Source organism: Sphaeramia orbicularis, chromosome 14, assembly GCF_902148855.1.
Source record: "Sphaeramia orbicularis chromosome 14, fSphaOr1.1, whole genome shotgun sequence".
Classification (NCBI taxonomy): Eukaryota; Metazoa; Chordata; class Actinopteri; order Kurtiformes; family Apogonidae; genus Sphaeramia; species Sphaeramia orbicularis.
The window spans coordinates 33,907,119-33,932,016 of NC_043970.1; the positions used below are offsets into that span (position 1 = coordinate 33,907,119).

The window sequence follows — 24,898 nt, forward strand, 5'->3', positions numbered from 1 at the left end:
AAGATGCTAGAAGAGAATACAATTTTTTATTAGAATATATTTTTTATTGGATATTTTAATCCTTTTTTTTTTTATACTCAACCTTTTTTTATGTGTTGGATGCATTTTTGGTTTTCTACAGCTTCCATAATTCCATATTTCCATACATTTTTTTTCTCATTCTGAATACTGAAAGCCATATAAGATTTTTTTTTTTTTTTTTTTAAATCCAGCAACACCATTTCGGACTTTTGATTAAAATATCTACAAAATCAGTCACCAAGCCATTTTACTAGTGACATTTTATCAAATCTGTCAAGCTTTCTGGTTGGCAAAGTGTACTCTTTTATAAAGTGAGTGGTACTTTCTATGATGAGTCAGCTGTCATTCTGTTTCAAGGTGACTTAACATACAAAATTTGATATTTAAAACTTTAGATTTCTACACAAAACAGGTGAAAATATAGGATTTTTTTTACCCATGACAAATCATATCTTTACTTACAGGTCCCACAGGAATTAATCTGAGGTTGTGATTCACAAACACTGCATTGTAGCTGGCTAGTCTGAACCTGCATTGCTACAACATTATCTTTACAGCTTGAGGGGACAGATCAAGGGGAGCAGCCATCATCACGATCCACTCTCTCAAATCTGAAGTGTGTCTCATCAGACTGAATCACAACCCAGATGCATACAACTATGCACAGCTGGACAGCACTGCTGGTAACACTGGCATTATCTTACCTGATAATTACTTTAATTTGCAGTTAATAAGATTTGTTAATGCTGATTTAGAGGATTTAAATTAAGATAAAATAATTCTAATAACATAATTTTACAGTATATCTTTAATTTGGTGATATTAACAGCATTTGCTCAGTCTGTCCATCTTTCATATTTTGTAAGCCTCATAGCATGATTGTCTAAGTCTTTTTTTTTTTTTTTTTTTTTTTTTCAGATCATAGCCATTCATGCAAAATGAAGCTGCAGTTTAAAGAGAGTAAAGTTACACAGATATCACAATTCGGCCAAAAATATGACTTAGGCAATTATGCTATGAGGCTAATGATTTGCACTTAGTGTCTGTCACTCCAGTTCCAATTATCTACACATCAGTTCATCTTCATCAATCATTTCAGCACCAGTGAGACCGTCTTTCAATCCATGCATCCATCCATAAGGCAGCTTTCGTCATTCTGTTTGCTCCAGAGGGATTAACAGTGAGGCCACAAAGGAGATGAGATGGAGATTATGACAGAGATAATGGTGTTTGGATTTAGAGACACTCAGAGGATGCACTGGCAGGTCAAAGCTACAGCTTTAATCACAGGTGAGCCATGCACTCTCTGATCTGATTTAAGAAAATGACTTACCGCAGTTTTAAAATAAATCAGCTGACAGCAAGGAAAAAACAAAACAAAACAAAAAACACATGAAATATCACTAAAGCTACTATAAATTGTCATAGTAAGAAATCCACTGTATCGTTCATAGACACATTATTCTACAGTAATGTGGCGACACTGTTCATAAGAAGAAACTGTCTGTTCTATTTTTTTCTGTCTCTAATATGTAAATTCTTATAACATGATGGTGTTAAAAGTGAAATGTGAAGATTGTGAGAGGAGTTTTTCCTGTGAAATACTGTGTAAATTCCATTTTTATGAAAATGAATGTGTCGAGTAACTACATAAAATGTAATGGTGAGTGACTTATTTTTGGCTTGACATGAGCATGAAAATGTTAAATCTGTGCATTAAGTAGCACAAATGAAATGTACAGGCAGTCTAATAAAAAATGACTGATACTTTGGCTTTAACTGAGAATGACAAATTACAACTGTGTCCTAAAAGTGATCTGTCTCAATCTTGAGAATTTACTGGCTTTAATTTATTACTCTGGATATAAATCCTGCGTAAACCTGTTCTGGATCAAGTGCACTGATCAATGATGGATCAGGCTACTTGACTCAACGTCGCCATCTACTGGCTAGTAGATAATAACATTTTGCTTAATCTACATACCCATTTACTGAAACAGTTTTTGACCAGGAAAAAAGAAAACTATGAATATTTTTGCATTGCTTGTTGATTTTAAAATGGCTGGCTGCGGGATTTAGCCGCTTTATAAATCCCATTTTGGAAATCATGTAATTTAGTACCTCCGACAAAACACCCGCACATTCGCAACAGATTCATCCCCTTAAATCAGGAAAAAGACACTAAAGTAACTAGTGGAGTTTTTATATGTATTAATAATATATATATAATGACTTTACTAACATAGCAGCTTAAGTGTACCTTGGTGATATAAGTCCTTTAAGTGTTTTATTAACGTGTCGAATCAGCAGCGTATGTTCACAGTCAGCGACGCAAGATGGCGGTCCCTACGAAACAGTAAGTTATAAGCCTTCCAACGTGTTTTAAACAATGTGTGGTCGATATTTCATACTTATTAATAAATACAACTGCTGTAGGAGAGTGTCAAGTCTTATATTTTGCAGCCGCGGTGTTACAGCACTGCGTCGTTATAGTACACAGTGATTCACTCATTGTACTTCAGCTAGTCAGCGACATGCTAACAAGAGGCTAACGTAAACTCATTTCACTTATTAAAGAAGAGTTTATTGTCTTTTTACAATGTGTCCTGTTTTTAACACCGCAGCGTTCTTTCAACTGTACCAGCAATGCAACGCAGTAACGTTTTTCAAAGATATTTTGTGGAGATTTGTTGAAACATTCATTTGAAATGCATCTGACCTGTTACATGTATGTTCAATTGGATGTGTTAGTGTTACGTATTTTATTTATTGATTGATTTATTTCAGCGTGAGATCTTTATCACAAAACTGCACCTTCTGCTACTCATTAGGTTAACTTTAAATTCAGCTGTTTGGCCTCGTTTTTGCTATAAAAGGCTGGAATGCATGAAGCTCATTACAAACTTTACAGTTTTGTGCTATTCAGTATTCAGATCCTGTGCATACATAATACCACTTTGTAATTATTTCACAACAGGTAGTTCTGTTTTATACACCTTTAGTAAAATAGATAAATAAATAAGATACATATATGTATGAAAGTTGATCAGGTCATTGTGCAGTAAAATTGTCCCCACATCTGTTTGACTATTATATCTATCATATTACTGCTTTGTTAAATTGTATTGCTGTAAGGTACATTTTAGGTTGACTTCATCTGAACAAATGGAAAAAATGTTGGGTAGTTTAATCAACAGCTATGCATAATATTCTGTAAGGTCGATATTTGTTTATTTATTATTGATTGATTTATCAGGGACAATGTAGTGAAACGATGGACATATAGAACATCTGATGTTCTGCACAAAGACTTTTTGAGAAAAAAATACATTTATGGTAAAAACAGCAATATAAAATGGTACAAACTAACAATACAAAAACATATAGCATCTATATAAATCAATATTAACACACATTCCCACTCTTCAAAGACAGTCAGCCCTTACCAGTGTTGTAATTATTACCTTGAATTTGACATTGTAGTTTAGAATTGGGTAATCCAGTGTTGCTTCCTCTAATAGCCAAGTAGAAAGGCCTATGTCAAAAAGTCAGCTTCTCATTAGTTCAGGAAAACAGGCCTGTTTCAGCTTCATAACTTATTTTCCTCTGCCCTTGAGAATTTTAATGAGTTAGTATTGATTAGAAAAGTAGGACAATTTTCTCAACTGCTAAATGGATATCATCTGTTTATTTCGGTTATTTCAAAATAAAAAAGTCAATTTTCATGTGGTCAGAAGAAAGTCCTGTTTTCAGTGTTTTGTCTGAAAAAATAAGGAAACTAAATGGTGAATTTCTAGGTTACAAAATACATTTACTTGGTAATAATAAAATTAACCCCCAAAACTAATGCACTCTGTGAAGTTTAAACAAATGGAGAGGGGTTATAGTTATTTGAGAATTTAACACTAATCAGTAAGCACACAAGAGAATACAAAAAATCAAATATCAAAAATATTCAAAATCAAATATATTCACGTACCACTCTTAATAAATTAGCATATTACCTTTGCGTGGTGGGATGTAATAAGTCTTCTAAAATATTTCTTGATTCTGCACAGGTATGGGCTGATCTTGCCTCAGAAAAAAGGAACAGCAAAGAGTGGAGCCCTGCAAAGACCATCAGTGTTTGGAGATGACTCTGATGATGAAGTATGTTTAATGTGTAAACCCTGAAAATAGAGAAATTAGTTTTTTGGTTGCCAAATTGACTTGGTGTGTTTTACTTTCTGTGTATTTCTCAGACAACAGTTGGGGAGAGTCTACAGAGAGAAGCTGCCAAAAAGAAGATGATGAAGCAGGTGAGGCGGTTCAAACTTATTACATTAGATTTTCTTCTGTCTTTTCCTGTAAACAGTGTATTACTCTTTTCATTGCTCTTTCTTTTCCTTTTCTGTCTCTGCCTCTAAAGACACGTTTGGAAATGCAGAAGGCCTTAGATCAGGACAGCACTGTGTATGACTACGATGCTGTGTATGATGACATTCAGAAACAGAGACTTGAGAGCAACAAGAAAATTCTTGGAGGAGCTGACAAAAAGGTAATGTCTCTTCTGCTGATTACTTGTATTGCAGAACTTGTCAACACATGGCCCTCATAATTATCTTGTAGATGATTAGAGGAATTGTCCAAGAGTAGTTTTAATCTTCCAGTATTTTCTTTGCTAAAATGGAGCAAGATGCCGAGTCTCTGCAGTGCTGCTGGTTTGTGTCCTGGACGATGGTGGGGGGGAAAAAAAGAGAACTGTACCTGTTATCCTCAGTAACTTCTGTATGCCTGTCTGTGTCTTTGTTTAGCCAAAGTATATCCATCAGTTGATGAAAGCAGTTGAAGAGCGAAAGAAAGAACAAGAACGAAGGGATGAGAGAAAGATCCAAAAGGAAAGGGAGGCAGAGGGAGAGCAGTTTGCTGATAAAGAGGCTTATGTTACCTCAGCCTACCGGCAAAAACTCCAGGAGAGGAAGGAGGAGGAAGAGAGGGAGAAGAGAGAGGCAGCGATGGAGGGTAAGACGATACTTGAAGGCTGTTGTCTTACTGCAGGATGATGATGTGTTAAGAATGAAGGAAGTTTGAATCCTATCTCATTTTTTAACACTGTAATGAATGAACAGCCGTTTTATTTTTTGTTTGTTTTTTTAATTTCATCTGTATCCAATCTCAAGATGCAAGATCCTTTTAGTTACAAAATAGATTTATATTTTGGGGTTTTCCTCTGGTACTAATGGATTCTATTATATCCAGCCATTTAAAACTAAAGTATTACTCCCTTTCCTCAAGGTTTCCATAGGTCATTAAAAAGTCTAAAATCCAATAATTGGTACCTTATGCCTTAACTACATTAAATACAACTTTGAGAGGTCTGTAAAATTATTAACTATGAAGTGAATATGTTTTCTAATTTGCTCATTCTGCAGTTTAATTTTTAAATGTGTTTTTGGGAAAATTTTCCCCATTTGATCACACCGATCTCACAACTTAAACTACAAAACCAAACCAACATATTTATTTTGTTTACTTTCCTGCAATATGGACACATATTTAGTGGTCGGTTGAAGCCAGTAGGGAAATAAAAAAATTGAAGTCCACTGCATGTTTGCAAACTTTGGGTGTATATAAATAAATGAAGCTTTCAATTTAATTTGCTGAAACCCACAGAAACCATGTTATTATTGGGAGCAAACCAGAGGTTTACCTTACTAAAGGAAACAAGTACAATCTCAAAGAATACAGTAATATCACTGAATAAATCGCTAGACCATAGAGATTATCATCCATACAGCGCATTCCTGTGTAATGTATTTTGGGGTTTTTTCAGCTGCTTTGGATGTGAAGAAGCAAAAGGACCTGAGTGGCTTCTACCGACACCTGTTGAATCAGACTGTAGGAGAGGAACCCATACCAGAACGGTCTGCTAACAGGTCAGGCATTGCTGTACAGCATATCATGTGACACATCAAGTACAGATAGCTCACCATCTTCACCTTTATGTTTCTTTTGAAGAATTTCACCTTGTATATTGTATATATCTTATATTACCTGTACATATCCATTATATGTTGCGCTTATTTCTTTTATCTATATTATAGAGTTGGCTTTTTGTATGTTTTAGTATTTCTTGTAGTTTTGTACATTGTCGATATTTTTGGTACAATTTGTGTGGCATTTCATACAGTCTTTTTTTGCACTTTAAGTGTTTGCTGCTAAAGAGAAACAAAGCTGCTAAACTGATTTTCGTTTTTCCTATAACAGTGACAAAGTTCTCTTCTCTTCTCTTCTCTTCTCTTCTCTTCTCTTCTCTTCTCTTCTCTTCTCTTCTCTTCTCTTCTCTTCTCTTCTCTTCTCTTCTCTTCTCTTCTCTTCTCTTCTCTTCTCTTCTATTCTATCCAGTACTCAGAGTTCAAAGGCCTCAGAAGACACAGAGAGGACATCACCTGTCCCTTCACCACCGTCCCGTGACAAAAGTTCATGTAGTGACAGTGAGGAGGGGCATGAGCAGAAATCTGGGTTTAATAAGCCTGCAGCAGGTGCAGGACACTCAAAACGACAGTACAGACAAAGGTCTCCATCCTCAGGGAGTGGAGAGGAAAGAGAAAAGGAAAGGGAACGAGAAAGAGACAGGGACAAAGACAGGCATAAGAAGAGTCATAGAGACCAAGACAGAGACAGGGGGAGGGACAGAGATAGGGACCGAGATAGAGAAAGAAACAGAGACAGGGAAAAGGAGAGGGATGACAGGCATGGAGGAAGGAGAGACGACAGGGACAGAAGAAGAGACAGGGACAGAGAAAGAGAAAGGGACAGAGGCAGGGAAGATGGCAGAAGCAGAGGGGATGCAGATCGAGAGGACAGACATGGGAAGAGGGAGAGAAGCCCTAAAGAATGGGAGAGGAATAAGAACGGAGAACGAGAGAAGAGGAGGCATTCGGATGAGGACAAGCGGAGAGACAAGGATCGGGATGAGGAAAGGGAGAGACGGAAGGACCCAGAGAAGGACAAAAAGAGGGAGGAGAAAGATCCTGATAAGGCTGAAGAAGTCAAAGAACAGAAGAAAGAAAAGGAAAACGAACAAGGAGACAACAAACAAGGTGAGGAAATGGAGAAAAACAAGTTTGCCAAGCGCAGCACTGATCTGACTGTGGTGTCTGCGAGAGAGAGGTACCTGGCCAGGCAGATGGCACGGTCCAGCGCCAAGAGCTACATCGAGAAGGAGGAGGACTAACAGCCGAGCATCATGGGGCGCAAACGTCACTGAGCTGTAATGGACACACTCAAACAGCAGAGGGCGCTCATGGTCTTCAGTGACATGAACACAGGAGGACAGTATGGGATTCATTTGTGAGTGTTATGGTGCGACTTGAATTAATGTTGATTTTGATTTGTAAATACATGTATAAGAGAACTTTTGTTTCATCACATACAGTTCTGGAAAAACTGAAGAGATCCTTGGTTTTATAATTTATAGGCATGTGTTTGGGTTTTGTTATTCTTTAGTCTACTGTAAACATTTCTCCTAAATTCTAATAAGACATTGTTCTTTACAGCCTGTTTAAAAAAAAAAAAAAAAAAATATATATATATATATATATATATATATATATATATATATATGTATATATATATATATATATATAATGTGCGCACTTGGAAACCCTCGGGCTGACTTATCAGTCGCACTACTACCACCCAGTGGCCTGACTTATCAGTGCACGCCAAAGTTTTTGCACGTACGGAGGGACAGATAGACTGATGATGGACTGATGACAGTATCCTTGGTGAGGGCCAAGGGTCAAAAAAATAAAAACAGGTCAAAAACATCAGACCATGAACAATGCAGCAATAAGTTCATTGTGTTTTAAATAACACAGTTCTCATGTTTTATTTCAGTAAACTGGTTCACAAAGCAATATTTGGTGGAATAGCCCTCATCTTTCAAACAGTTTTTATGTAACGTGTTATGTATGTCACGTCATTGTCTGATGCTTTATGCCATGGGTTATGGAAAAGTATGGAAGTGGGTTTTAATTTCCTTGTCTGGATAATGTGAGGAAGAAGAAGGAAAGAAGGTAATAGGCTGATTATGATGCAGTTGATTTTTTTTAGTTATTTCTCTTTCATTCTGTTTCAGGGAGTCTTTGTTGTTAACTTTTTTTGTGCATGTTTGTATTGCACTAAATATAAATAGGATTTCAAACCTCTTCTAGTACTTGACAAGGTAACCACATACACAGAGCTAACATGCAGTACATGTTAACAGTTGTGCTTTCTAACCTTTTATTTACATCATTAATCATCTGTCTATATTTGGATGCCAAATATGGCCTGAAGAATGTTTCAACATGGGTGTTGATCATCTACCTTCCTCTTAATCTCATTTCTGTGGCTCAGGTGTGGAAGTTTTATTTTGGTCTGTTTTTCCAGAGCTGTAAATGAGTACGTGTGATTAAGTAATTTTATCAAACCGCTGACTTTGGAAGATGAGTTAAGGAATGATCTGAGCCAACAATGTTGCAATTAAACCTCTTCAGTGGAAGTTTTGTTTATTTTTGGCATTGTTAGTGTTGAGTTAATAAAAACATGTGGTCCATATTTTGCATTGTATTGTTTTTATTTGTGGTTTACTCTTAAACATGCACACAAGAATCATGGGAGTGGGTTGATTTACCACTTCATAATCCAGTATGTTTTCCATGTAGACAGTTTGATGGCACACTTTTACAACTTAATCATTGTATTCACTTTGTGGTGCCTCCTCTGTTGTTAGCTCTGGTCTACAGGTACATGGAGATCACTGTCCACTGAAAAAAAGAAAGGAGTTGTCAGTATAGACTGGTATTTTTACACTAATACTTTGCACAGATTGAGACATGCTGAAAATTACATGCATTGCAATGTACTAACCTCCTCCTGGGTCAAAGTGATGACTCCATTTGATGCCTTGTTTTTGAAAATCGCTGTAAAGGAAAGATAAATTTCACACTCAAAATGCAATGACTTTTCAAGACAGTCCAAACCTGTAACCTTCAGTGCTATTAGACTGTTACCTGTGTTTTCTTTGATCAAAACAAGATTAATTTAATCCTTCATTCTCAGTAAATGAAAGCTTTTTTTGATGGTCACCTGTGATTTTCTCCATGCGTAACATGAGTGTCAGGAAGCTCTGCAGGTCAGTGGATGAGAAGAAGGCGAACCTGAACACTATCATGTTGATCAAGGAGTTGTTTGTGTCAATACCTGCCACAGAAATGAGGAAAAGAGGTCATTTGTAGTCACACCTATCACTCTTTCATACGTTTGTTTGAGGCCTTAACCCATGAAGACCCAGTGTTACTTTTGTAACAGTTCCAAAATATTTTTTTCTCTATATTTCACTTTTCTTAAGTGATTTATCACAATTTATTATGACATAATCCTCTGTATTTTGTGTTTTTTTTCAGTGAACATCAGATCAGGTATTTTCCTATATTTAATTTATTGATCATGTAGCTTTTCATAAAAGCTCCAATTAAAGTTGAGGGTTATTATATGAAAAACAGATAACCAAAGAAAAAGTGACTTTTTCAGCTAAATATATCATTAACTGAACACAAACTAAGTGTCTCCATCCACTGTCATTGATCCAACTCCATGGGTTTTACTGGTGAATCAATGTTTTAGAAGATGACTGGACTTCCACGGTAATTACGATGCCTCTGAATGTCCAAATGGGTCATATCTAATGACCATGAAAAGACGACAAGCTGCATTTTACATACATTATTTACATGTATTGATAGGATTAGTGGATCAACAGCTATTAAACAGTTCAGATCAGTAGATGGTTTTGGTTTGGGTCTTTATGGGTTAATGTAGTTTAATGTTGTCTGTTGTCACCTTCTGCCCGGAGTGCACTGTCAAGCTCTTGGTCAGAAAGGGTTCCATTTCCATTCACATCGTGGGCACGGAAGAGTTTCTGCAAATGCCACCAACACATTCTGTCAGATGTCTATCACTTTGTTGAGCGGAGTGAGAAAATATTTAATTGTGATTCATTGTATGAGGTATGTGATCTTCTGTTGATAGGTTACATTACCTTGTATTTGTTGATCTTAGTCCAGAAATCGGTGAACTCACTGAAGCTCATCAGCTGCATTCTCTTGTCATTCTTTGCATATTAAAGAAGACTCATCCAAAGTCAACAAAACAATTAAACTCTCAGTCATAATTTTGTACCTTTTGTGACATTAGAATAAAGTTAAATTTGTAAGAGAAATTAACAGAAATAAAAAATGTACACATTATTTGTATTATTATTTTAAGGATACATCCATTGCAGTAATCATGCTCATGCAGGTATCCAAACCAAAGCCTTCCCAAGTCCCTGTGAAAACACATAAACAACTCAATTGTACTGCTAAAAGATATTGTCGTGACTTGTCTTTAATCAGTTGTTTGTTTTTTTTTTGTTGTTTTTTGTAATTATCTAAATCAACTTACCATGAGGAAAGTTGTCATTCAGAAGCTTCTGCAGCTGTCGACCATTCAGCTCACCATTCTGACAGCAGACACAAATACAACAAAAAAACTATGGTTCAGTGATAGAATTAAAATAAAGAACATCAGTATGAATGACAGGACAGAAGAAAGAAAACTGATTTTCAGGAGGAAATGAACACACCTGGTCAGCGTAGCGATTGAACAGGGCACGTGTGGGATTGTCTTCCTCTATGTGTTTTCCATCAGTTGGTATCTAAGGTGTCACATTATGACATCAGAGGTCAGGTTGGCACACAGTATTTGCCCTTTTTAACTCAATCTATGCACTCTAAAGTACTTCGTCTTATACCTCAGGAAGGACTAAGTTCTCCTCTCCATTGTCATGATCATGATCATGATCATCATCATCGTCGTCATCATCATGTCCATCATGTGGGCTGGACAGAGTGAGAGAATTTGTTAAAACCTCTCATATTGTTTGGAGTCAAAAAAATCCACATTAACTTGCAAGATTTCAAAAAATATTCCAAGGCACACTGTAGGATTTGTGTAAAAATAAAAGGCCTTTATTACTCCATGGCAATCTTTTAAAATACCATAAAAATAGTATTTTAATAGTGTTAGTTTAGACCTCTCATATTGTTCTTCCACTGATTGATTCTGAATGCATCCTACTATATAGAATAGATCTTTATTGTCACTGTCACAGAAACAATGAAAATCAGTTTAGCAGCTCTGTTCTGCTTATCAGCAAAAACACCTAGTGCAAAAAAGACTGTATAAAAATATCACACAAAATACCTAGAAATGTAGGTATGTGCCAAAAGCTAATATTAAATATACATATACTACTGAAATACTACTAAAATATACAAAAGCTAACTCTATACTACAGCTGATAGTTGAAGAGTAGTACAGTAGATAGTTGATGAAGTTTTATACTATATAAATTTCCTTTGCTCCATACTCCCATAGGATCAGTTTGCCACATTTATCATAAAGTGTGAAATCCTTCAAAAAAGATTTTGCAGTGTTCACTTTGTAAAAATAGGAACATATTATACAGGTATGCCACACTGCACACAGAAATTCCCAGACCCTTGCAGGACACTTTTTTTTTTTTTTGGTTTATTTTTTTGGGTGTGTTTTTTGAGGGTCACTTCAAGGCCTTTTCTCTGCATGAACAAATCTAAAAGTCCCCCCCATCCTAGCTTGCTGATTGCTAAAATCCACCAAATGTTTATGTCATTATCAAATGATAAATGTTATTAAGGATAAATTACCAATTTTTAGTCATTACATTTGAAAGGATTTTGTGTTTTTGCATTAGTTTATCATTGTTTTGTCTTTACATTGATGAATCTATTGTATATACTGTATATTGCCATTAGAAGGCACGAAACAGTATCTTCTAATGAGGAAAAAGAAAGACGTGAACAGCGCAGAAACGTCCTGATATGCGGATGCAGAGTCTAGAAGGATAAAATGATTAATAAACCAGATGATTCATATTGAAATGAGTATGTTAACTATCCTTACATGATCTTTGCATCAGCCTTGGTGTAGACGGAGAGAACGAAGTCTGTGCTCATGTGGGACTCAGAGGTAGAGGGGATGATCACATATTCCCCAGGCTGCAGACTGTGCTGTTCAATCAGTTCCCTCTCATATGTGTACTGCTGGCCTTGCTTGATGGGTCTGTTGGACCTGAAGAAGTATGAACGCAGACGTCCTTGTTTGGTCTGAAAAGAAGGTCATACTGATTAAATAGTGCCTGTCACACATGTTATACACTCTCTGCTACTCTGTGCTCACAGTATGAGATTTGTTTTGTTGGTGCTTACCCCTGGTGGCACCTGTTGGAAATGACATAAGACCGAGAATTATTACACTGGATGTAACAGAAATGATTCATCTAAAACATCTGAAAATAGAAATAACATATGAACTCAAACTCAGGATGCTGACCTTAAAGATAGTCATTCCAATCGGGTAGTTTTTTGCACTTTTGCGGTTCTGATGCTGTCCTTTTTGCATCAGAGAAATCAAGACGTTCTTGTCCTCCACCTCTGTTTTGTTGATATTAGACACCTGGATGCGATACTGGGGGTTTTTATAAAAGGTATCTATAGAGGATAAAAAAAAAAAAAAAAAACCACAGGCAGGTGATATTTCTGTGCTTGCATGGAATAACAACAAATAACACATTTTCCTTAAAGTTTGTAGAATGAATCATATGTACTTCTAAAAAGGTTGCCGCCTGAAGTGCTTCCTGCTACCCAGCTGCCATCATAAATCATGCATTTCCACTGGCAGGTCACATCACCATCCAGAAAGTTCGGGTTTTCGCAGCAGAGGGACAACATGTTGAAATAGTGACAGAAGTCCTCAAGCTCAATCCTGACAGAAAACACACCACGGAAAAATAAATCCTCAACTTACAGAGACAACACACAAGTACCAACATAAGACATCAATTATGCATTTTTAAAGGAGTGATATTTAGCGTTTTTAAATGGAATTATGCATTTTAAAACATTTCCCTGTGGTCTACATAAACTGTAAATCAGTGGTTCCCAACCTTTTTTGGCTCGTGACCCCATTTTGACATCACAAATTTCTGGTGACCCCAGACATTCAAAATAGAGACAGTTTTTTTTTTTTTTTTGTAAAATTAATTTGTTTTTGATCATGTAATAGTTTGCTATACTATGTTGTAAATAAATGTTAATTTTAGACATATTTAGTCTATATAATGTATATTATTATGGATGGGGGCAGAAAAGCCAGGTGTAGATTACTGCACAAAGTGAGAATTTTATTTTCCTAGGTCAGGATATGTACAGTCAGTCCAGCTTGGATTTACAAGGCTGACAATTAATACTGAACAAACAAGAACTCCAACTATGACTTATGAAAGAGCTGCAGCATCTGAAACTGACCACAATGAACATTTGAAAGATAAACAGTTCCACAGTGCTTCAGTTTCAGTCATGTCTTTAATGTATTGTGATTGTCTCTGTCAACTCACCATACATTTTTTTATTAGTACGTTGTTTTTTTTTTAAATCAATTATTAGAAATTTCAGGCGACCCCAAGGTTGAAAAACAGTGCTGTAAATGCTCTGCTTGGAACTGAATTCTTCATTAATTCAACTCTACAGGTCCATCTTCAACCCTATTTCTGAGTAATGACACCAGAAAAGTAATTTTGAACACTGGCTCTTTAAATGCAAAAGAGCCACTTCAAGCCCCACCCCCTCCAGGTTGTTGACTGTGCTGCTCTGTTCCCGTTCAGCCACTTGTGTTCATTAATACAACCAACAACTGAACATTTTAGGTAATCGGCTTGAAGTTTGGACATATCTTCAGTTTTTACTACAACCGCTGCTGCTGACAAGCAATTATTTCGTACTTGGAGAAATATTCGTTGGAAGTCTTGACCTTATATGTGCAAATGCCGTGACGTAACGAGTTATGAAACATAACAAATTAAGCAGGAATTGGAACAGTTTGTAGAAATCCACTTGATTTTGTCTGAAATGAATATAAAAACAGCTTTGTGGCACCTGGAGAGTTCAAATTCAAACTTTATGAACTATTAGGGTCCAAATACACAAATAAATGAACCAAAGACTAATAAAAGTGGGTTTAGCAAAATATGAGTCAGCCCTTTAAGGAAGCAAAATGCATGTTCTGCACCTGTTAGACCTCAAAGTGGCACATCTGACTTACCAGAACTCTCCATCATTACGCTTGACACACTTGTCCCTGTCTTCTCTGCTTACTTCATTCCACAAAGATGACCTGAGCAGAAAATGTGAAAATGACTGAACAGATTTGTTTATCTTGAATTCTTATATATCTGTATAAGAATTGCTTATTTGGTGTACCCGTCACTCCACTTTCCATTCCACTCTTGTTTGCCCCAAGGGTTCAGGACACGCACCAGCCTCACTTTGGAGCCACGATGAGGTATCTGTAATATAAAAGGAGGAAACTTAGTGCAGACAAACGTACTGCCAACCAAACATATAAAGACCAAGGGATTATTCTCATCATTCAGCCTGATGTGTCTGTGCATCTGTACCTCAGCTACTCCTGTAACAGAATAGGCATGTGCATCCACCAGCCCAGTGTGTGCTATGCTGTTCACTATCCTCCCCTGAAACAGACAACTCACATACGTCAAACAAATGAGTTACAAATCTAACAATCAATAACAGCTTTTTGGAGAAACTAGCTCCCACATCTTTTGATGCAGTTCCACAGCAAATCAGTGAGTTGCACCCGGTGGCATTGCTCAAGGAGCGCCACAGCTCTTCATCATGGTTTGCATCGTGGACCTGGTGGAGCTGGTAAGACATGGGCACACCTCCACTAAGATCCTTGCATGCCTCGGTTGTCAAGCCAGCATTCATGTCAGCATATGAACCACATACTCTGGAGCAGACAGAAGAAAAAATATGCTTGTATTATTAAAGACTGGAATTTAGCAAATCTAGAAAAGTTGTCACTGTTATTTGTGCCGCAGCTGTGAAAACTAGGATGAGTTTACATACTTGGCATATGCTTTTTCCAGGAGAGGAACCCAAAACTCATTTCCACCTTTTGCATGCACAGAGATGAACTGGTCTCCAATGGTTGGCAGGAAATCATCAATGACAACATCCACCCATTTGCCGTACCTCCAGAACTGGCAAAGATCAGAATAAGCTACTTTAACTCATAACTCAAATCACAGGTTGTGTGAGTCAGAAGTTGTACATCACGTGTTTCATGCACTTGTAAATTATCTCTAAATCTTTACCCTGAAGTGAAATATTCCTGCGTAGTTGTCGAAGGACTGGTTCATTGGCACAACTTGTCCCATCAGCTTTTTATGCATCGTCAGGGAGGAGATGGCAGCCAAAAACCAGCAGTTACCTGATCAAAGAAAACTACAACTTATCTCCTGTACATCTGCATAGTTCAAATAGATAAGCAGGGTGTTGACTGGTTCCCATGGTTTTTTTTAGTCGTGTGAACAATGGACAGACTCACCCACACTGCCTTGACCAAAGTCAAACCTGGAGGTTCCTGCAGAACTGAAAACAGGTGCAGCATTCTTGCCTTGGTTTCTCAGGATGTCCTGCACAAAATAACAAAGAACATGCATCAGACATAAGCAAGGCCTTGGAATTTAAACTTTTTGCTGTTCTGTAAAATGCATTTGTTTGACATTAAATTCAAATTTTACTTTTGGTCTGCGCCACTGTACAAGCCTGTCCATCCCACCACTCAGGGCTTCGAGGCGTCCCAAAGACACGCTGTCAGGTGGGAAGCTGCTGTCCACAAACAGTTTTTGTCTGCGGACATGGTAATCTCGTAGTTGCTCATAATCTTGGTTGTTGAACTTGGCTGGATTAGAGGCACTCCCCTCGCTACCATCCTGGTAGCGCATGTTGATGATGGATGTGCAAGTCCCAGGCATGTTGATCAGAGGATTCAGGTAGTAGCTGAAATGTTAGAAGAGAGCACAAAATAACAGGTTTCTGAATCCAGTCAGTTCAATTTAAACCTGAGTTTCTTTGCATTTTAATAACCGGAGTTAAATGGTGATAAATACCTGTCAGACAACTTTAACCAACCGCTGCTCTACAGGAGAGGCCCCTGGAGATCCAGTGACTGTACTGCAGAGAACACCTCACTTATATATTCAGACTGACTTCACTTACAGTTTGAGACCCACCTCCAAGAATGTGCCAGAATGTACAGAAGAGCCAACATGACTGACAGCTGAGATTAGTGGGGATGAAGACTTTTCTAACATTCATCATCAGAAAATGTCACAAAGTCATAAACCCCTCATGTAACAGGATGGTTTAGATTTTTTACCTTCTCACTTGCATTTTTTGTAATATACAATTGCATAAACAATATATTTGTATTGTTGTTAAGTATGGATTTACCTTTTCTATCCCAATGAGCTATAAGAAAGAACTGAACATAAAGAAAAAATAAATCAGTGGTGGAAGATGGTCATATTTGGGATAAATAAATTTACCGATGCAGCATTGATGCAACATTTTATAGGAAATGTTATTGTACTTTCAGAAGGTAAGCCCCTTTTTCCATACTTGGCTGTAACCGTTCAGTCTGAGCAAACTTTCCTATATCTGTCATGTCAAACGGTTTTCTTCCAGTGTACTAGTAGTTCGTAATCTATGTGATGTTTTATTATGTTAGTCGTTTGTCCAGGACAACAGACGGAAATGAGCTTTTCTGCTAAAATCTGGTGCATGCATCTTGTTTGCTGCAACTAATGCCAATACATACTGTCCTGTAACTAAATAAATAAATACAAATAAAATACTGCAGAAAAGGTCCAATTCTGCAGTCAGAATCATAAATATATTATTATCAGCAAAATGTACTTAAAATTTGAGAAGCCAAAGTAGTCACTGTTCATGTGTTTTCAGTTTGCTGCAGTAATGTGTATGTTGCATTTTACTGTTGTACATGTTTAAGGTTAAGTTCATGTGTTCTACTTTGAGTACTGCTGGTAGTTCAACCTACAGCAATGCATCATATTCTGTAAGATCATCATGCTTGCAGTGCTTAATTGCCATCTTCTGACAATCATGTATCTCTAAAGTCAGTGTTCAAATTTTAAGATACAAAGACGTCGAACCACGAAGAAAAGATTCTGTTTATCCAATAATGGTGTAAGACTATGGAACAGACTGAGTGTGGAGCTGAAACAATGTCCAAACATCAAACAGTTTAAAAACAAATACAAACAAATGATTTTTACTAAATACAGAGAGGAAAAGGCTTGAGGGGGGAATCCGGTTGTTTTTCATAGTGCGGCTTTGCCACATATGTGCTGATAATATCTAGTTTAAATATGGATATATGAATATATTATTACTATATAGGACAACACAGAATATTAAATGTATTTATGTTATGTATGTATATGTTTTTTTGTTTTTTTTTTTTGTTATTGTTTTGTTTTGTTCTTTTTAGTTTTCATTAATATCTGGTATTGATATCTGGTAGGAAAAGTTGTAAATGGGTGTTATCATATTAGTGTATATAGGAAAAAGGATGTGTGATATTGTTATACAATCATCATCATCATTATTATTATTATTATTATTATTATTATTAGTAGTAGTAGTAGTAGTATTGTTATTATTATTATAACAAAATAATAATTGCTGTATAATGATCAGAAGGAATAGAAATTGGGGGTAGGAGTACATAAGTTTTTACTTCTTCCTACTCCTTTTGAGCATGTATTATTTCATTTGTTTTTATTATTATTATTATTATTATTATTATTATTATTATTATTATTATTATTATTATTATTATTATTTATTTATTTATTTATTTATTTATTTTGTTGTTTGTTTGCTTATCAATCATTTCTGTACCAGTACTTATATTTCGTTGGTTGATTTTTGTTTTAAATTCACTGTCTACATGTTCGAAATAAAAATTTCATTCATCCATTCATTCATTCATCAGTTCAGAAAAACAGACTGATTATCAGTTTTATGACAGTTTCCCCTCAAATCAAAAAATGTTTTAAAAGAGATTATTTATCTAAAGAAAAATGAGGATTTTGACCTGAACTCATGAAGGTGTTGATCTTTCAGTGTCAATACACACACATACAGAATAGGGATGAATATTAACCAAAGCGGTCAGACAAATGTAGTCAAGTAAAAACTGTGGTATTTGCCATTGAGTTGTGGTGGAGATGAAGGATGTAGCATACAAACGAAATATTCAATAAACAGTGGCACATGCATTATATTCCATCACCGCACTGAATCAAACTTCCTCCATGTATGAACGAATGAAAATGAAAAAAAAAAAAAAGAAATTTAAAAAAAAAAAACATTTCCCTTTCACATTAGTTCGCTTGAGAGTTACAAGTGACTACATAATGAGGAAGAGGAAAATGAGATTTGGAAAAAAAAAAACAAAACAAAAAAACTGTCAAATGTCAGCTTACAGTACATCCATATCTGCCTAGACTGAAATAATATATGTGTTGAAAACTTTAATAAATATGAATTAAATAAAAGGTAACCAAATGAAAAATAATGCCTCTGGCCACAGCCGTCACAGACACAGAGGCATCATGTAACATCAGCTGAACCAGTTCACAGAGCACAGGTGTTAAACCTACCGCTGTTATTTCTGTTGAAAGGAACATTTACGAGAACGTGGCAATGCCTGAGTAGAACTTGAATTTAACTATTCTCATTCCAATGAGAATGGGAATGTTTGCTTCTGGCAAAATTTGTCTCTTGTCACGCACATTGCAAGCTGCAGGCAAAAATATTAATTCCTTTAACACAAATAGGGTTTTATGGTCATCACAAGACTATTTGTATATTATGGTAAAACTTATGAGGATTAGTTTTCATTTCAAACCTTTGTGAATAGATTGTGAAGACTTTTTCAGGCATTTGAATGACTGGTTGCTTTAAGGTTCAAACATGCTTCAGGGCTTTTTACACACTAGAATTAAAGGAAAAAAAGAAAAGAAAAGAAAAGAAAAGAAAAGAAAAGAAAAGAAAAGAAAAGAAAAGAAAAGAAAAAGCACAATTTTCACATAGTTCAACCAAGTTTTATATATTATTTTAGTTTTTTTGTGAAAAATAAAAGTATGAATAACTGTTACAATGAAATCCTCCCTATACTAAATAGTGTTCACTTGCTACACATCAGATGATACAAGGAAGTTAGATTTTTAATAATAAAATTTTTAAAATGTACCAACTTTAACCCTTTCATGCATAGTGGTCACTACAGTTGACAGCTATTCTACAGCTGTTCTCTTGTATATTCATGGATTTTGTTTTAGTTCCACATCAGCCAACACAGTGGACACTTATGCATCGTCCCATACACTCCAATTCATACCATTACTGTAACTTTGCTGTTCTTGATAGCAGTAACATGTTTGAGTGTTGACAATAGCAAGCAATTGATTTGCTTGTTGTTGTTAATAGACTGTAATTAACCATTTTTCTTAAACAAAAAGTTTTGGGTTTTTTTGCGTATTATCTCCATAAAGTGAGTAATAACTAATATTAGAGTATGTTAAAATGTGACAAAACACCAGATTAGCAGCATTAAAAAAAAAAAAAATTTCATAGTTTTCACTCAGTGTCTCAGTAAATACATGTTTCTTTTTGTTTCAAAAATTAAACACATGGTGTCCAGCTGAGTGGATATTTTTGCAACTCCATGAAAAATGGGTTCATAAAAAATTTTTAATCGCATTGTTTTTTCATGCCTAAAGAGGAATAAAAACACTCAGGAAAAATATCTTGATTAGGATCAAAACACGGTATTCAAAATCTCTGTGACGGGACATTTTAGAGACAATTTGACCCACATTTTTACTTTTAAATAAATTTTTGCTTTAGTTGGACCATAAGGGATCATCCAAAACAAGGAGCTACTTTATATTGAAATAAATCTTGGAATGGCGAGCAATTAAAGTTCGCTCTCTGATGGGACATTACTGTGTTTGGACCCATTAAGGTTCTCGTAATTCATGCGTGAAAGGGTTAATTTTAATTCACAAGGTTTAGATGTTGACAGTGGGGTATCTGTCAAAATGAACAGGTCATTTTGATAAAATATCTAGACATTTAGTTACATCACAATTTCTTCTCCTGAAATGTTTGTGAAATGGAGTTGATGCAGTCAAACTCAGAGTTTTGTGAAGAAAAAAAAGAAAAAAGAAAGAAGAAACGAGACTTGTGCCTGAGTTACTCAAGGGTATGAACTATCAATTACACAACAGATACTGAAAGAAATCTATGACAAGCTTAATTAATGTATTGACTGTCAAGTCTGCTGTATAGAATTTCACTACTCATATACTTGCATCCATTATGCACAACCTTTCATTCATACTTTGTGTTTATGTAAGGAGTCAGCTATTATTGAATGTGGAGTCAGAGAGACTGAGAGCTGACGGCAAAATAACTGAATTAAATCTGGGGAAAAAAGGGTTCTGAGAACCAGACACATACCTGAACATGTTCTGACACATGACATGCCGTCTTAGTGACAGGTAGTTACCCTCAAGACACATAGACATCATACAGACTTAAGTCAGACAGCACTACAGTATATGCAAATAATATAGAGAATATGTTACGTAAAGCAGAGTAAAGACAGGATGTGTCGCTTCAGGGTTGAGTGCACAAAACAGGTCACAAAAAAGGGTATTATTATATCATTCATGGTGTAAATCTTCATCTACTTTTACTGACACTGTGCAGTAGTTTTTAGTACATTGAAGAAGAATGAAAAACTGTCATCGTAAACCCTATGATTATGAAGTTTCTTAAAGATCTGACATCTGCCAAGACATTTTTAATACATCGCTCTATGAGTTTTAAATGCAGGACTGGTGAAATAGCTAATGGAAAATGAATGAAACTTTATTTAATTTGCTTTTTTAAAATTTATTATACTCTAGGTAACAGCATAAATAAACTAAAACAACAGTGTGTGTTTGAAGTGGTGACTGAAAAGGCTCCGGTGCCTTCCCAGTTGAAGGTTCGCTCCGAAAAAACAGTTTACAACACAATCATTCACATTCGTATCCTTCAGAATTAACTTTTTGTACAAGGAGCTTCGAGACAACAATGTAAAAGTGTCAACAGTATGTCAGATAAGTCCTCATTTATCAGTAACATCACATATCAAATACAAAGTAGTACATTATGGGAAAATGCCACCAATATACATAGATATAGTCCAATATCCTAAATACACATTCTAAATCACAGGTTACTCTGCAGAAGATAATCCGACTGATACATTATAAGTAATGGCATTTCCCAGCACCACAACAAATACAGCTGCATTTATGGCGTATATACACTGTGGTGTTTTTATTTGGAGAGACAGAAAACAGCAGAATTTACTAATGCATGGTCACGACTTACTAATGCATGACCATGAGTTACTAATGCGTGGCCACAAGTTACTAATGTGTGGCCATGAGTTACTAATGCATGGTCACGAGTTAGTAATGCATAACCACGAGTTACTAATGAGTGGTCACGAGTCAGTAATGTGTGACCACGAGTTACTAATGTGTGGCCATGAGTTACTAATGCATGGTCACGAGTTAGTAAAGTATGACCACGAGTTACTAATGAGTGGTCACGAGTTAGTAATGCATGACCACGAGTTAGTAATGCGTGACCACGAGTTACTAATGCATGGTCACGAGTTAGTAATGCATAACCACGAGTTACTAATGAGTGGTCATGAGTTACTAATGTGTGACCACGAGTTACTAATGCGTGACCACGAGTTACTAGTGCGTGGCCACGAGTTACTAATGCGTGGCCACAAGTTCATAATGCGTGACCACGAGTTACTAATGCGTGGCAATGAGTTACTAATGTGTGAACATGAGTTACTAATGTGTGACCACGAGTTACTAATGCATGGTCACGAGTTCATAATGTATGACCAGGAGTTCCTAATGTGTGAACACAAGTTACTAATGTGTGGCCACGACTTACTAATGCGTGGCCACGAGTTACTAATGTGTAGCAACGAGTTACTAATGTGTGAACATGAGTTACTAATGTGAGACCACGAGTTACTAATGTGAGACCACGAGTTACTAATGCATGGTCACGAGTTCGTAATGCGTGACCTCGAGTTACTTATCTCGTTATCTCTGACCACAAGACAATTCAACTACGAGATTGCTGTACAGCGTAGCACACTGATTCGATGCTCTTACCAACATGGAACACCTCAGTTTGATTTAATTTTATTTTCTCCTTGGTATGAACTACAGTGAAATACTTCAAACACTTACGGTAAGACTTGGGGTTTTAGTGTGGGACATTAGTAACTCGTGTCCATGCATTAGTAACTCATTGCTAAACATTAATATTTTTTTCCTCACGTCACCAAAGGGGCTCCGTAGTCATCTAACCTAACAGCCAAAATCAAAATCTCTCCATCTCTGAAAAACTTTTGAGTTTGAGTTTTGACTTTTTCTCCTCACTGACAATGTTTCTTTTGTTTTCTTTAGATCCTGCATGTTTTTAGTGTGTGTGTGTGTGTTTTCTCTGTGTTGTACAAGAACAACAAGAAAAGACTGCTTTTCTGTTTGGGGCAGGATTATTGTTCAGTGATGTGAAAGCCCTCTGTAGAGTGGAACTTTTCCTGTCATAAACACTGGTGATGTGTTCAGACATGAGTAAATACCAGTAGAATGGATAATACTTCTGCAAAAATGCAGCTTTTAAAAAACAGGTGGTCTTTGGTCCCAAATAAACATACCATGAGACCAAAAAAGAAGAGGGTAAGGTTAAACTTTATTTACCTTGCTGTGTGACCAAAAAACAGAAAACAAGATGCAGTGTCTTGCAAAATAATAATAATTTAAAAAAAAAGGAAAAAAAAAAAGCTTTTAAAAACTGGTCTCTGAGCCAACATTTTTCAGCTCAGTGTTTATTAGAGCATGAGATAATTAGCAGTGTCAGCTGCCAAAAAAATCTAAGTAACAATGGATGAGTGTCGCAGGTGCAGTCACACATGTAAGAACACATCTATAGCAAATTATCAATGAAAATACTCATGTTTAGTATAATAGTATAAACAGGAAACCACAATATTGTAGTGTTTGTAAAACAGTGTTTAATTCATGCATGAGTGTCGAGCAGATTACATGTTCAATTTTGTTCAGAAATTAATGTTAAATGATTGGATGACAGATTGTAAAATAATGAATGATGCAGATAAAGATTCCTTGGAGAGTAGGAGTTCAATGGATGTGATGCAAAGCATGAAAAAAGTATTATATTATTTTGTAGGAAACCCCCAATATATGCTTTCATACATTTAACACAAGCACAGTGTACATACTGTACATTCCATTATGCTGCATGTCTGTGCTGCGCTGTTTTGTATTGTCCAGGGTTGTCCTTTTGTGATACTTTCTGAGATACTAAAAACAGCACAAGGGCACTTTTTGATGTGACAAACAAAGCATTTTGTTTCTGTCTTCCATAATCTCTCACATGATAATAATGGAATTAAGGTTGAACACATGGTACAAATTCTTTCTGGGCCACTAGTGCACATGGCACACAAAACAGGATGTTCATTGCTATATGATTGTTTAGAAGCCACATTATTTACAAAGAAATTACAGAAAGGAGGTGGAAATAATTTCAGATTAAACCAAAAATAAAAGACTATAAAGAGAATCTGGGAGCCACTGAGTAAAACAGAACAGTATTAGTGCTTCTGATTGTGGCGGTGCTTTTTGTACATCTCTAGATTTTCGTTAAGATAGATGGAGTAGGTCCATAAAAAGAACTAAAGCCTGAAAATGTCTGTAATCTTAAAAAAAAAAATAGAGACTAAGTTTGTACTGTGACTTTATATCATATTAACAATAAAAAAAAGGATCATCAAAAAAAAGGAAATCATAAGTCATAATTTCTTTGCCAGGCCTTTACTACAGCTGTCTGTCGCTGCTTGTTTGTGGTTCTTCTTGCCTTCAGGTTTCACGTCAATAACTGAAAAGCATGTTTTATTGAGTAAAGATCAGGTGACTGACTTAGCCACCAACAAAAAAGCGAATGCCATTTATTTATCTTCAAAGACTCTTGAGTTGCTTTTGCAGTATGTTTTTGGTTCTTATTCATTCATCTGTGTGAATCCTACCAGTTTCGCATCATTGGTCTGAACCTGAACAGAGTGGATAAACCTGTGTACTTCAGAATTCACCCTGTTACTTCTGTCAACAGTCACATCTTCTACAGTCACGGAAAAAAATATTAGACCACCCTTGTTTTCTTCAATTTCTTTTCCATTTTAATGCCTGGTACAACTATAGGTACATTTGTTCGGACAAATCTAATGATAACAACAAAAATAGCTCATAAGAGTTGAATTTCAGAGCTGATATCTATCCATTTTCCATGTTTTCTTGATAATAACCAAAATCACTTCAGTTCTTACATCAATATCTATGGCATTGTACTGACAAAAACAGTGCTTTTAGGCATTCCATGTTTTCTTTTCTGTCTGTTTTAGTCACATGATACACACAGGAGGTCGTACTTGATTGCATAACCACTGTTTTTGATGACTTTTGATGGTCTAATAATTTTTCCCATGACTGTATATTGTAAAAGCAAAGTGGCCTCTGTGTGCGTGTGTGTCTGGGGATTCACACCAAATCCAGAAAGAGCTGACTGCTGCAGTAAGTAAATAGTAAGACACACCACAGGTTTTCAAAGAGCACCTGTGGATAATCACCAAGAACACCCAGCAGCACTTCCACTTTGTTGGTTTAGACCTGACTGCTGCAGTTTGGTCAAGGAACAGACTAGAGAAA

General features: G+C 36.1%; 2 protein-coding genes across 2 annotated transcripts; one reads left to right on the top strand and one right to left on the bottom strand.

The window, feature by feature from the left end:
- The first annotated feature begins 2,341 nt into the window (after positions 1 to 2,341).
- Positions 2,342 to 7,574, top strand: nsrp1 (nuclear speckle splicing regulatory protein 1). Its single transcript, XM_030153951.1, has 7 exons — positions 2,342 to 2,377; positions 4,080 to 4,170; positions 4,263 to 4,319; positions 4,430 to 4,558; positions 4,815 to 5,022; positions 5,834 to 5,936; positions 6,406 to 7,574. Exons 1-7 carry the CDS (start codon positions 2,358 to 2,360, stop codon positions 7,235 to 7,237), a joined length of 1,440 nt encoding a protein of 479 aa, XP_030009811.1. The 5' UTR covers positions 2,342 to 2,357; the 3' UTR covers positions 7,238 to 7,574.
- A 544-nt stretch (positions 7,575 to 8,118) lies between these two features.
- On the bottom strand, positions 8,119 to 16,142 carry LOC115432881 (calpain-2 catalytic subunit-like). Its single transcript, XM_030153950.1, has 22 exons — positions 16,100 to 16,142; positions 15,731 to 15,989; positions 15,535 to 15,622; positions 15,302 to 15,417; positions 15,054 to 15,187; positions 14,742 to 14,934; positions 14,582 to 14,656; positions 14,385 to 14,470; positions 14,227 to 14,298; positions 12,734 to 12,891; positions 12,460 to 12,617; positions 12,336 to 12,347; positions 12,031 to 12,233; positions 10,841 to 10,928; positions 10,673 to 10,744; positions 10,492 to 10,549; positions 10,320 to 10,375; positions 10,088 to 10,159; positions 9,889 to 9,967; positions 9,136 to 9,249; positions 8,917 to 8,969; positions 8,119 to 8,813 (listed from the first exon to the last, which is right to left on the bottom strand). Exons 2-22 carry the CDS (start codon positions 15,962 to 15,964, stop codon positions 8,787 to 8,789), a joined length of 2,148 nt encoding a protein of 715 aa, XP_030009810.1. The 5' UTR covers positions 15,965 to 15,989; positions 16,100 to 16,142; the 3' UTR covers positions 8,119 to 8,786.
- Between the last annotated feature and the right edge of the window lie 8,756 nt (positions 16,143 to 24,898).

Excerpts from the sequence above, each read along its gene's own strand:
- nsrp1 (XM_030153951.1), top strand. The coding sequence starts at position 2,358 with ATGGCGGTCCCTACGAAACA. Across the intron at positions 2,378-4,079 it reads ATGGCGGTCCCTACGAAACA|GTATGGGCTGATCTTGCCTC; the intron begins GTAAGTTATAAG and ends GATTCTGCACAG. Across the intron at positions 4,559-4,814 it reads TTGGAGGAGCTGACAAAAAG|CCAAAGTATATCCATCAGTT; the intron begins GTAATGTCTCTT and ends GTCTTTGTTTAG.
- LOC115432881 (XM_030153950.1), bottom strand. The coding sequence starts at position 15,964 with ATGCCTGGGACTTGCACATCCATCATCAACATGCGCTACCAGGATGGT. Across the intron at positions 9,968-10,087 it reads CTAAGATCAACAAATACAAG|AAACTCTTCCGTGCCCACGA; the intron begins GTAATGTAACCT and ends TGGCATTTGCAG. Across the intron at positions 9,250-9,888 it reads CAGTGCACTCCGGGCAGAAG|GTATTGACACAAACAACTCC; the intron begins GTGACAACAGAC and ends TTTCTGTGGCAG.